Below are 14095 nucleotides of genomic sequence, written 5' to 3' on the forward strand. Positions count from 1 at the left end.
AAATTACAGTTTAACATTTTTACTTTTTTAAACGAAAAAAATTAATTAAAAAATTATAATTTAAATGACAGCTTAAATCCAATTATAATTGTGATTTATATCTCTGGCAAATACTTTACATATTTTTAGAGATCCATAGACTTTAATATATTTTCCCCCATACTCACTCGATGTAGTAAGGCACATTGGCGGCAGTGGTGGCCCGTTCCCAGGGCGGCTTCACGCTCTGGCCGAGATTGGGCAGCGGTCCGATGGTGCCGCTGTTCGACGTGGTGCGTCCATCGTCGCCGTTCTCGTGCGTCTGTTGGGCTCCAGCCTGGCACAGGACCTTTTGGCGCTCGTCCATGGCGATTTGCAGGAGTTTCATGCTGTCAAAAGTATATCGAAAATAAGTATATCAGTAAACAAAGGATTTAATAATCAACTCACCGCGTATTCAAGTCCTCCAGTTTGGAGAGGCAGGGTGTGGGCACCAGCACCTGGTTGGCGGTGAAGAAGGACTGCTGTTCATTGCAATCATCGAGCAGAGCACTGGCCGTCGTCATCTTGTCCCTGAGACGCTGCAACTGTTGCATCTGCTCGTTGGCCTCGCCCACGGAGGAGGGTGTCAGCCAGGAGGTTTTCGTCTGCTCGGCCAAAGCAACGCGGGAGCTCAGATCCTCCAGGATCTTTTGGAATTGACGCATTTTCTGTAAGAACAAACCATAATGGAAAATCAGTTACGTGAAATGGCTGTTAGAGGGAATTACATAACTATTTAATTTTAGTTTTAGGGCGTAAGACATAATTTTCCCGCAGACAAGAAAATGCATTTAATTTGCTTTTATTGCCTACGTGTAGGCGCCTTTCACAACTTTCATTTAATTATGATTATGAGCTTAGTTGAGCTCACGTTGCAGTAACGGCTTATTATACCCAAGATAAGGAGATTAAAATGTTGGCCCAAGCCAAGCCAGACAACATAAGAACTAATGCCAATCAGTTCCAGTTAGTGTGCATACCTTAAATCGGATTAGTTGGCCAATGCGATTATACCTCTTCATTTTTTACATAACTAAAAATCATTATGTTTCCTTGGATGCTGTAGACTATTTTATATTTTTAAATTTTATAGTGCTTTCTGTGGTATTTAAGGGATATTTTAAAGACTCGTGCTTTACTGTGATCCCAAACGTATTTTTATAATGTGCGAATCTGATGCTGCTATTCCATTTTCTATTTATCTTATCTATGTTTTTGAAGTGTGCGAGTGTGGAGACGCTTCTTCATTAGCAGTTAAAAGCAGACAGCTTGCGCTTTAGCGTTTATGTCCTTTGTATGCACTGGGGATACCCAAAACTCTGGCTGCTGCTCCTTTCTCACTTTCTGCACTTTTCGCTGCGCCAATTTGGCGCTTTTGTAACTCTAAACTGAAAAAGGTACGAAAGCGCTGAAAAAGGAGCAACAGGAGGGAAAAGGAGCAACATCTGTGCACGTTTCATTTGGCCCATTTTCACTCCGCCCTTTTCCCCAAAGTGCGCCCGCCCAGACCCCTGAGAAAATTTTCGCTTTTCAATTTTTACCTTGACACCCCATTTCCCCATTCTACATTTCCCACTTTCCACCATTTTCCATTTCCATAACCCGGCAACAGAAACTTTCATTGCCTGCCGTTTTGCATGCAACAAGCAAAATGCATTTACCTTGGCAAAGCAAAAGTTTCTGCAGCCCGCAAGGAGCAGCATGGAGTCCTGGATTCACCCACCCACCCACTCCTACTCCTTCTTCCTTTTCTTTATTATTTCATTTAGTTTTCCCAGGATCCCTCAGCATTTCCTCTTCCCCTCTTTTCGGCTTCTGTGTAGTTTTTTAATTTAGTTTTCTTCGAGTTTGTGTTTTTGATTTGGAACTTTTGCCTTAGCTTTTCCAGCCTTTAACTCTTTGTAGCTCCCGGGGCGAGTTTATGCCCCATAATGCACTTGTACCAGGCAGTTGTCCATGTGTTTGCCTGGTCGTAGCCCTAGCCATGTATTTTTCTTCAGCAGCTCTTGTTTGTGGCATTTCCCAGGGGCGATTGTTGATTTGTCTTTAAAAACTAAATAAATAATCCTCTTTTGTTTGTGTAAGTAAAGTTGAAAGAATAGAAACTAAGTACAGAAGGTAAACTAAGGGCTTTAAAGGTTTACAGCCTTTTCTTAAAATATATTTTTATTTAAATCATATCATATTTATTACCATTTAATTATTAAAAACCTCTTCAGTGGTTTCGCCTCTGCTCATTATCTTTTTCCCACACAACTCAAAGGAAACTGTGTGGTTTTTCTTTATTTTTTGGTTCACCTCCGCTGCTAATTAAGCACACAAATTATTTCCAGCTAGAGCTGCAAAATAATCGATGGAACCATCGATAGTATCGATGGTTGGCCGCCGGTGACCGACTTCGATATTTTTCAGACTATCACAATAGTTTAAAAAACCATAAATTCGGTCGAATTCTTTATAATTGTTCAGCCATTTTTAATTTTTATGAAACAACATTTTTTTTTCAGATTGCGCGCGCACTGTTTTTTACTTTTACGTCATTGAAATTTATCACAAGCGTTCAGCAGACAAAATTGATCACTGATTACTGATCCATATGTATGGATATGTATTAAAAATATCTTTATTTAATCTAATCTTTAATTTAATCTAATTGCGTTTTGAATTTTCAACAATTAAAATTTTTAATTTTAAAAGGATTTCCAATGTTTATCTATGAGCGATACTATCGCGATAGTATCGAGGTTAATTCTGCAAACTATCAAAACTATCGATGGGGCCTACCATCGATGTTTTTGCAGCTCTATTTCCAGCAACTCCAGATGAAAACCTTTGTGTGTGGCTGCTTTGAGCTCTCGGCTCTATTTATTTTTTAATTAGCGGAGCGGGAAACGCAGCCAACAAAGGCGCCCAAAGGCTGTGGCCAACTTGTCGCTGCCAATCAATAATTTGTTGTTTACAATAAATATGCTGCATCCTCCCCCTCATTGCACCTCCATTAATTAGTGGCAACAAGCCAACAAAGTGGCCGCCGCAGCAACAAAGAGACAAGAAGACTGTTTGCCATCGAAGTCATTATGTGCAAAAAGGCAGTGGGGGTTGGCTCACTGATAAGAGGGCAATGCACTTTTAAAGCTGCCTCCTTGGAAAATGCGACGGCAGCACAGAAGAAGAAGAAGTTTAATCAGCCAGCGCTGAAGAAAAGTCCCGACTACATGCATTGTGGGCCTTTCTGTCAGTGCTGCCATTTTGTCCTCTTTCCGGACAGATCTGTCCTTTTTTTAACGACTTTATCCGGAAAAAAATTCAAACATCCCCTATCCGGAAATCTGTCCTTTTTTCAAAGATATGGTTTTGAGTGTTCTTTTTGCTAGTCGAAAGTGTATAAACCTGCTTTTATATGCTAAAACGCCGTTTTAACCATTATTCTTACAGTTCCGCACTTTAAAAATAATTCTTTTTACAAATTATCAAAGAGATGTAATGCAGTCGATGGACTTTCTTTATAGTACGATTTTTTCTGTAGCAAAAAAAAGAGGAAAACACTTTAAAAAGTTCTCAATTTTTACTCTCAGCCTTTTTGTCAGAAAAAAATTTCATATTTGAACGACTCTTATTCGGGTTTGACGCAGATATTGAATTTTTTTTAATTACCAATATAGTTACTTGAAATGCTTTTATTTTTTTAATATTTTAGATTATTACGTATACGCACAAAAATTGACCATGGTAAAATGATCAAACGAAGAAGGTTGTGAGTCGGGCGCAATAGATCATTACATAATTGAATTTAATATAAAATCCATTTATATTAAGTAAATATATCACCCATTGGTAAAAACAGAAAAATGGAGGCGCATTTACTTTTGTCCTTTTTTTTGTCCTTTTTTAAACTTTTTTGTCCTCTTTTTCCCTGTTTTTTTTGGCTTTTCTGTCCGGTTTTTCAAGCTGAGTGATGGCAGCACTGCTTTCTGTGCAGCCAAAGGGAATCCTTGCAAAGTCAACAAGGAGATGGGTGGTTGGGCGGCCACAGTTGGGGGCGTTTGTCCATGGCGTGTACTTAAAAAGTGCAACTCTGTGTAATTTAATACCATCCGCTTGACTCCATAACAATTCCTTGGCTCGGCTTGGCTCCACCTGCGGCTGGCGAGCCGGGAACTTGGTTAAATATATAAAGCAAATGCTGTCGACATATTTTCTATGGCATCACACAGGGCAGCACAGAGGGAAAAATCATTATTTACCTAATAAATTTATTTTTAAATTATAGAGAATTATTTGAGACCTTTAACAAATTATATTATAAGACACTTTAATTTTTAAATTATTTTTTAAAATTTAATTTTTAAACTTATTGGAGTTTTTTTCCAGTATAGAAAACACCCGCAGAGCTTATTAAAAATGCTTTGTATTTGCCACAGGAAACCGGAGGCATGTGTATGTCAAAGCTGAGGCAGAAAATTCTACCTTTAATTGACATTTTGCGGGGCTGATATTGCTATTTAAGCAGGGGTAAAGTTCGCAACGAATGATTCTGCAGTTAAATCAATCATTTTATCAAACTGTTGCTCCTTTCTTTTTTTTTAAACCCTCTCTATTTTACCCCTTGCTCAGTGAGCTGAAAACGGAAATCCTTGCTTGCATTAATTAATTGAAATTGCAAGTGAAACTGAAACTGAAAAAGTTTCGTTCAAAGAAAGCGGGGGATTGGGGTAAAAAAAGAAAGAAAGGAGAGAAAAGAAAACTCGGTTAGCAGTTTGCCATTTCCTTTTTTTTTAGCAAGGACACGTCTACTTAAATAAATCACGACCAACAACGAAAACGAATCCTTTATGGCTGTGGGTGGGAATTAATCAAGATTTCAAAGGAAATGATGGAAACAGAGAGATGGATAAACAGAGAGCAGCCGGCAAGGATTCTTTTAATTAAAATTATACATTAAAATGAATATTTTCTTCTTTCAGTCAGATAAAAAAATGATTTCTCTTCGTTTGTTTTAAGTGAATAAATTCAAGTGGTCAATAAACTATATAGGTCCGTATAATTTATATAGCTTTTTTCTCGTCTGCATATTATAATTAAAGTAGGGTTTAAATCTTGAAAACGTATGGAAATTCAGAGTTTAAAACCTACGTTAAATTTAACAGACGGACGAGGAAAAATTTCATTTTAAAATTAGTTTTAAAAAATGGTAAATAAATTTAAAAGTGAATAAAAAATAATTCGGCTAATAAGCTATATATTTATCCCACATAAAGTAGCATAAAAATATGGAAAAATATTTTTCCAGCAGCCATGACCAATATTTCACACCACGACTGTTAGCCGATGCACAAACCTCATTCTCATCGCGCAAAATTCCGACAACCTGGAGGAACATGCGCTCGGCCTCGTTCTGCGGATCGTAGTTGGAGTAGGTGTCGTCCACCAGTGTGATGTCGCCCAGGCGGCAGTGTAGCTGCTCCTCCGACGAGGACGAGTACAGCGACAGGATGTTGCGACGCCGCTCCTCGACAGCAACAGCAACAGTTCCTGCCGACGCTACAATGGGATTGTGGGCAACATCTGGGCATTCTGGCGGTGCTTCGGCCTCATCGCAACCACTGCTGCTCAATTGTGAGTAGCTGAGGCTCAGCTCGTCCAGCTCCTCGCCTTCCCCTTCATCTTCTTCTTCCTCATCCTCCTCGTCATCATCCTGCTCCATTTCGTGCTCCAGTTCAGTGCCTCCCGTGCCACTGTCGCCGCTTTGGGAGCTGGCCTTGGCCTTGGCCACGCCCCCACCGGCAGTGGCCGCCCCTACATTAACCACCACCAGATTGTTCAGATGGCTGGCAAAGTGGTGGTGCGATTCGTTGCTGCTGCTGCTGCTCCGACTGCGACGCTTGAGGGAGCGAAAGGGGGCGAGGAGGCGGCGTCGGGTGCTGCACGTGGGCGTGGCATAAGGCGGCAGCATCTCCATCTTGGGTGCCCCTGAGTATCGCTCCAGCGACCTTGACTTTCCACCACTGCTGTGCAGGGCAGAGCGTCCCGTTCTGGTTCTGGTGTGGGAATTCTCAATGATTTCACCTGCCTCATCACTGGAACTGTGGGTCATCGCTGGCGATGTTGCAGCCTGGCCGCTGCTGGCAAAGAGTCGCATCCTGGACAATGATTCCAGCTAAGGGAGGTATGTTTTCTTATAGAAGATGTTGCTGTGGTTGCAACTTCTACTAGCAATTGTTGCTGCTGCAGTTTGAGTAGATGTTGCTGCTGCTCCTGCCCTTTTTCCTAGCAATTGTTGCTGCTGTAGTTCTAAAAGATGTTGCTTCTGTTGCTGCTATTATTGCCGATGATGTTGCAGTTGCTCCTGATATTGCTGCTGCTCCTTTCGGCCAATGTTGCTCTGCTCGTCTGCCGGGGCGAGTTAATTAATCTTGGTCTATGCAGATTTCAGGTTTTCGCTGTTGCTGCTGCTGATGTTGCTGCTGATGATGTTGCTCTTGAATGCTCCTCTCGCGAACAAAAAAACTTAGGCACTTGGTTGTTGCATCGTTTTAGGGCACATTCTTGCGTAATGAACGTTGTTTTTATGCGCTTATCAATTTATATAAACCGGTTCGACAGGATTCTGCGTTTATTATTGCATTTTCATTTTCAGTTTTCTCTCTCTGTTTATTACTGGGCAAATATGACAAAAGCGTTTAGAACTCAAATACAAATATGTGTGTGTGTAATTCGTATTACAAATATGCCCCAAGTCAATAAGCCACTCAATTACGCCGAAAATTCCCAGCTCCACGCCCTTCTGGTTTCCTCCCTCCCCACCCACAAATCGCCCAACTTTTGCCTAGCGTTAATTATCCAGACATCTTGGAGTTGTTTGCCAAGCAAAAAGGTTGACTGCATTCTGTTTACACAATTGTTGTTGTTGCGACTCTGCCTATATCTCTATATCCCCATCCCACTCTCTCCCATAAGACCTTTGCGTTTGGTGCGTGTAAATTATGTTGGGCAATATTTACACGCCGATAAGCCAACTCCAATGTTTCAGTTAAGATATTTATTGTCTTGTCTCTGGGTTCTGAGTTCTGGGTTTTGTTCTGTTTTGTTCTGTTCTCGAACCCCTGACATTGCCGAGGTGCGATAAGTGGAAAGGTACGAAAAAAAGGGGGAAAAGTGGAGAACAGGAAAGGCTAAAACCAATAAAAGTGGGATAGGTTAGTAGAACGATCATATATTTCACAGGAAACTAGGGGAACTGCTTTAGGCAACATTGCCACAAAGGGGTGACGAAATATGGTTGAAGATGAGAAATTCTTGGAGTTTACAGAACTAAACAAATTACAATTTAGGAAATATAAAAATTGATTAAATTATTATTAAACTTAAATTCACTCCACGTTTTTCCAGTTTCTTTTATAACAAAAAGCTGCTTGCTCTTGAGATTTTTTAAAAGTTTAAACCCCCTGGAACTGGCTTCTGGTTTCAATAGAAGATTAAATACGGCTTGACTCTTTGGCCAAGTCGGTCTCAAGTGACTAAAACTAAGCAATGACCCCGGTTAAACCCCAAACGGGGGGAAAAACAACAGAAAAAGTGTGCAAAGAACAAGCTTCAAAAATAGATGACATTCAAGAATGAAAGAAATGACCGAACGAAAAGCGGAAAACCGACAATAACTACTGGGAAAAAAGAGGCTATAAGGAGTGTGGGGTAGACGAAAGCTCATTAAAAATTCTAAGCTGTAAAGCAAAACAAAGTTTTAAATAAAGTCCAAAGCGGGCGGGGCGGGGCGGAGAGGGGCGGCCAGAAGTGGAGACAAGTAAACTAACAAGCCATTGACAAAGACTTCGCCGCGCTGATGAGTGAGTGCGCGGCCAAAAGCGTGGAAAGAGAGAGGGAACGATAGTGCGAAAGAGAGGGGGAGTGCGATGGAGAAAGAGACGGGTAGAGCTGGTGCAAAAGAAATGCCAACGAGTAATGCCGGTAATGACATTGTAACGGTATTTATTACAACATTACGACGAATGACAAGTGTCTAATTAGTTAAAGCAACATTCCACTCCCCATCTCTCTGTCTCTTTTTCCGATGCACCCGTCTCTCTCTTTGGCTTTGGCTTTGCATAAATTTTATTTTTTTCACGAAATTCTGTTTGGAGTTTTTTTTCCTCTTGAAAATAAGAGATGGAAGCCTGATTTATACTCGTGATTTAAAAATGTCTATATTAAAAATATAAATGGATTTAAAATTTTTATAAATGATAATACTTTGTGTAAGGGTAAAAAAAAAACATTTTTAATAAAAATCGAGAGCAGAAAGTTCTTAAATCGTGAGTATTTCTCACGCTCCCACCTCTAAAGTCAACCGAACCCTAATTGGAATATATGGCCGAATGCAAAATGTAAAATGCAGAAATTGTTTACAGCACGAGCAAAAATAAGGGAAGAGGGGAAAAAATGCAATATTTATTGCATTACTTTTTTGTTATTAACATGGTTAAATGCATTACGAAATATTGAAAAGCAAAGCCAGCATGATGGTTGCATTTCAATTTGATTGATGTACTTTGTGGGTACGTGAGGGAAACGCCAATGCATTTCATTATAATTTTCACTTTTTTCCCCCATACGTCCAGAGATAACATTCTGCGTTGACTTGCATACGAAATCTCCCCCTCGAATATGAATTGATATTGATAGAATGTGACGCTGATGTGTGCAGAATGCATTTGTTATTGCCATTGGAAATGCAAATATTCAGAGTTTGGCAGCAGTATGGATGCTAAGGAAACAATTTTCCAATAATTAAAATGCAACAGATTGAAGAAGACATTTCCCCGGGCACTCAAGCAAAAGTAAAACAATTCCATAATCAAATAGATACAGAGATTCAGCTGCTTAATCATTCGAAACACAAGCCAAAGCGAAGCGAATTTGAATGTTATCAAGTGAGCAAATCAAAAGTGTGTATTTTCACTTTCGGTTTTTGGCGAAACTAATCCACAATGCTCAGCACACGCGGGGCAGTCAACTGTTTTACTGACCAAAAAAGACAAGACCAAGATACAAACGCTTATAAATCACCAAAGTGAGAAGCAGTAGGGAGTCTTGAAAGGCACCGAAAAATAAATCCGTTTACCTGCCTCTCTCAGATACTCACTCTGCTTTTGTTTATCAACAACCAAACTAATTAAGTTGCCCAGCTGAGATCTTCTGTTACCAAAAAGATATAAAGAAATAGAAAGCCCTGCGGTCACCTTCGTATCGTTGCACGCTTTATGAACCCAAAAGATATAGAGAGAAGAAATCCCGAACTCCAGTGCTGAGTCATGGAATATATCGCTGTGTAAATGGTTCAACATAAATCAAAAGCGTCACGAATCGTAGATCACCTCGAATCGAGAGACCCGCACCCACGAAACCGAGGACCCAACAACCACGTGCTTACGATAATTGCAATTTGATTGAACCGAAGCGACGCTCCAGCGGAATTCAAACTTTGAGTGCCCAGAATTTTTGAACAGCCCGAGCGAGCGAGTCATTCAACCCATGAAAACAACAAATAAGAATCCGAATCCGACGAATTCGAATCATGCAAAGCCGCGTCTCTGGCGGATTACACAAAAGCCCAACCGGAAATTTCAGCTGGAAAAAGAGCAGGAAAAGCAGCAAAAAAAAATATCTGAACAAAAAAAGCAAAAGTGCATTATGCGACCCTCGGTTCTGGGCTTTTGTTTAGCTGGTCTCGCTCTGTTTGGTCTATGCATTTTCACAGCGAAACTGGGAACGAGAAGGAATTCCCCATCTAGTTCTGAGTGGCCGACCATGAATAATTTTCCAGTTGTGACTTTTGTTTTCGATTGTCAAATCCATACAAATGATGAACAAAAGAGAAGAAAATGTGTGGGCGTAACGTTTGTTAATGTCTTTAATGGGATATCACTGATATTTGGAGTAGATAAAGCAGACAAAGTGATTTTGCTTTATTATAGTAGAAAATAATATAATAAAAACCTTCTTAAAATTCAATAAAAATCAAATTCCTTTCACTTGCCTAACCCACAATCAAATTCAATCAGCAAAGAACCCAGATTTCAATTTAATATTTTTTGCGCATTTTTCTTTCTGCCTCAAAAACTCTTTGGCGAAAAAAAGGAGCGGAAATTTCATGCGTCATGTGGCAAAATTGAAACCACAAAAGTCACTCCACATTGCCGGGGCCACGCCCCCAAATGTCAGTGCATTTCAGGGCCCAAACATATGCGAGAACATTTCCATTCTATACTATATAAGAGGCTGCCTGGAATTGGCGTTGAAAAATGATATCAAATTTGTATTTGCCTGGCAAACATACAAACTTGTCGCGCGGCAAATAAACTGAAACCGACTTGGCAGTGCATTTGGGCCAAGTTACCCAGTTTCAGTTGCAGCAATGGCTCAGCTTAGGCGGGAATAGGAGAAAAAAAAGACTTTTTGATGGCCAGACTATAGACTGTGGACTTGCCCATGGCCAGCAATAAAAGTCAAGAGTGCCAAGCGACATGGAACAATTTATCACAGGCAAATGATCAAAACAAGGCGGAAGGATCGGAAGAAAGAGTCCTGCCCCGGGGCGTTGGGCGTGGCAGTTGAAGGCTCTGCTCGCTCTGCTCTTTCCCTGGCTTAAAACGAATTTTCATATCAATTTCGACTTGGCTTTTGGTGGGTGGATAGAGTCGAGTAGGAGAAACGCTTTGGATTCAATTGTTGAATTTTCCGCACACAGAACGAACGAACGAACGAAAGTGGCCGCAGGCGAAAATAACGTGGAAAATTTACAAGATGTTTTCAGTGCGATAAATAAAGTTGCAAATGTGAACTGCATCAGCTGCTTGAAAAACGAGGAAAACCCTCCGTCGTTCTATTCACCTATTGAGGCTTTTCGGAGCTGCATTGCTTCGTTATGGCAATTTGCCTCAAATTGGTTGCTCTACGCATTCGCACAAATTGGGGCTCTGTATCCCGAGTATCCGAATATCTAAGTATCTAAGTATCTGCATCTGTGGCGGGGCAGCTAGCTAAACTGGTTCAAAACTGTGCTTTAAGACATGTTTATTGGCCAGCTACAAATGGTGTTCCTTTTTGGCTTTGCGGTGGCTTGAGTGGGTGGAGTTTTCCACCGCCATGCAATTAATCGACTGGCTTTTCAAGCAGTTCCACTTTAAGGTTTTCCTTTTCCCTTTTATGGCCACCAGACAGCGCAGGGAAAAGTAATTTTCACAGCATTTTATGGCCACGCATTTGGATTAATAATAAATGCAGAGGTGCAGATGAGGAGATGCTGCGCATAATACCGGCATATTTATGGGACTAGTAAAATGTTATGAGAGATTCACTTATGACAGCTGCAGGAGCAGATCCTGAATGAAATTAGTTCAAACTTTGAGGTTGGCAGCCATTAAAGACCTGACCTCCCCCCGTTTAATCTATTCAATTAGAAGAGTTGACCATCCAGCAGCAGCGGATGTGAGAGAAATTTTGCACGTAGAAGAAAGAGACGTGCATGTGCTGGCCATTGTTTGTGAAAATTATTTTATAATCATTTTATCACATTTTCCAACCCAGCTGAGCTGCCAGCAGCAGGAGAAATAGAATTTTCACTGGCACTAGCACACCTGCCGCCAGGATAGAGATCCTATCCAACTATCCTCCTATCCAACAACAATGGCCCGCAAGGCTCAAAGCCAAAAGCAAAAGCATGCAGGCAACTTTTGCCTTGCCATTGATGGCTCACACACACACTCGCACATGTACGCCCGTTTATGGCTTTGAATCTTCATTTTCCTTAGACAATGACAAAAATGGAGGATAATAGATAAAATTAAGTGCAACTGCAGCAGACACAAGAGGGAAAAGAGGAGGAGGGCTGGCTTTTTGTGGGGTTTATTGTCGCCCTTTTGTCGACGGATGCTGGAGGATGGAGGATAGGGGAATCCCCGAAAGGAAAGTCTGGCCAAGTCATGGATGCCATTAATAAAGTGCATTGAATTGGCTGCTCCTCGGAAAACTCAACAGAAAATGGCAATGGCGCTTTTCACCTCCTCTTTTTGGCCTGTAAAACGTTTAGCGAAATTGTTGAACAAACATGGAGTAATGGAGCAGAGTGAGTTATGTTACGTAGAAGGGACATAAACACATTCCATCGATTGGGTAAAATGTTTGATAAAATTGTATGTAGGAAATTCTACATTGTTTTAATTTGAAATATTATCGAGTATTCAGTATTTTCTCTTGATTGCTTGGAATACGCAGCAGTTTAAAGAAAGTTTCCATATTATCAACGATTAAATTGAAAAAGTTCCTGACATCACGGAAGTTGTTTCCCCTTATGCTTAATATAACCTAGCTAATCAACACATAAATATTATCAAAGAAATGTCAGAGAAAAGAAGATCAAAACCTGAATAAAACATGAACAGAATTTCCATTGATTGTGTAAGTCGAGAAGAAAATGTTTTTCGATAATCTAAACAGACTTGAAACATGGTTTTACAGGTATTTTATATTAATCTGGTTCATTTATGGATTCAACCAACTTCCGCTGTGATATTAACCAGCGATTATAATCCAACGATTGGGCGAATCGAAGACCTGTTATCGCTATCACCTCACTTCCCACATTCCAATCTCTTGGCAACCACCAGCTGTTTGTAATCAACTTTCCCCTACACTCCCGGGGAAATATTAGTTCAACAAATTGAATTAAACATTCTGGGAAGCACTCAAAGACCCGGCAGCTCCTCATTCTCGAAACCTTTAACGCCTTTTGAGGCGAAACTTTGCGTAACCTTTTACCCGGAAAATTCGTGGGAACTAAGCAGCCTTAAGCACAAACTTTTCAACTGTAATAAGAATAAAACGAGTTTTAACCTTTGCCATATTCTCTCACCTCCTGTGTCTCACTTACCATCAAATTTCATTAAAATGTTGCCGCAAAATTGGGGTACCCCAAAATTCTGTTTTGTAATAACTTTAAGAGCAAAAGCAAGGGAAAAAGGATCGCGATTGACACCTACGCAAGGGTCTGATAAGCACAAAACCCCCGGCGACTTGCTCATCCCGGTCATCATCATCTTTATGCAGAAACAATAATAATTTTTAATGAGTTGTAAAGTATTTTTACAACTCGTCTTTTACAGCTTCAGAAAAAATGGAAGGGAGAGAGTTTAGCCCGAAAAGCGAAAGTCGAGCACCTGAATTTCGTATGCCCGGCGCATGCATATATTCATCATGTATATTTGGTTATACATTACTTTTGATGGCTCAATTTCCGTTGCGGTGCCAACTTCCGTGCGCCGCCTTCAATGAGCCGAGACAACAAAACACGCCCCGAAAAACAAAACTGAATTAAAAAATGCGAAAAAATTGAAACCAAAAAAGCAAACAAGTTGGTTCAGAGAGCTCGGAAAGTTGGGTGATATGCGTGATTAAGCACCGACAGATGCCCTCCCCTACTCGTTATTTTCAGTGTTTTTTGCACCAAACCAAGCCCATTTTTACATGATTGTTCTCCCCTTTATTCGGAGACAAAAAAGTGAAGCAGAAAAAATAATGATAAATATGCTGGAATCTATTTTGGGGAATTTTCGTAGGCGGGTGTGTCACTTAATGACTTTTCTGCTGAATGCCAAATGAACAAGTTCCGCCGCGGGGGGAAAAAAGGTAAAGTCTGGGGATCTGATGGAGTTGTTGCGATGTTACATTGTTCCCAGCGCGATTTGCTGTTGAAATTGTTTTCAGTCGCCAAGGTAACCGAGAACTGAGAGATGTCAGATTGCTTTGTTTCGAGGTAGAGTATTTCAGACAAATCAGAAAATGATAAGGTTTTTGTTTGAGGTGCGTTTCAAAGCCACAGAACTAAACTAAATATTTAAACATAAGTTATATAACGAGTTTAAAAATCCAATAGTATTATTGCCACATTTATTTAATACTGATTAAAACCTTGCTTCGCTCTCTTTGTCACTAAAATCATTATAAATGCAAGCGTGAATGAAACCGTGTTTCAATTCGATCTCCATTGAGTCACACAAATTCATTTCCAATTTCCTGATTT

The 14095-nt window shown here is 40.4% G+C and overlaps 1 protein-coding gene across 17 annotated transcripts in view; it reads right to left on the bottom strand.

Annotated features, from left to right (window-relative positions):
- The window catches only part of Dys (Dystrophin), a 152198-nt gene that overhangs the window by 4747 nt on the left and 133356 nt on the right, over positions 1–14095 (bottom strand). For 16 of the 17 annotated variants that reach the window (XM_070216825.1, XM_070216826.1, XM_017151713.3 and 13 more), the window contains 2 exons: positions 430–689; positions 168–368 (listed from right to left, as the gene is read on the bottom strand). In XM_070216825.1, coding sequence (XP_070072926.1) covers positions 168–368; positions 430–689 — 461 coding nt within the window. Of the gene's footprint in view, positions 1–167; positions 369–429; positions 690–5359; positions 6621–14095 lie in introns of those variants that run through there. The other variant, XM_017151724.3, reaches the window with a different exon arrangement.

Source organism: Drosophila takahashii, chromosome 3R, assembly GCF_030179915.1.
Source record: "Drosophila takahashii strain IR98-3 E-12201 chromosome 3R, DtakHiC1v2, whole genome shotgun sequence".
Classification (NCBI taxonomy): Eukaryota; Metazoa; Arthropoda; class Insecta; order Diptera; family Drosophilidae; genus Drosophila; species Drosophila takahashii.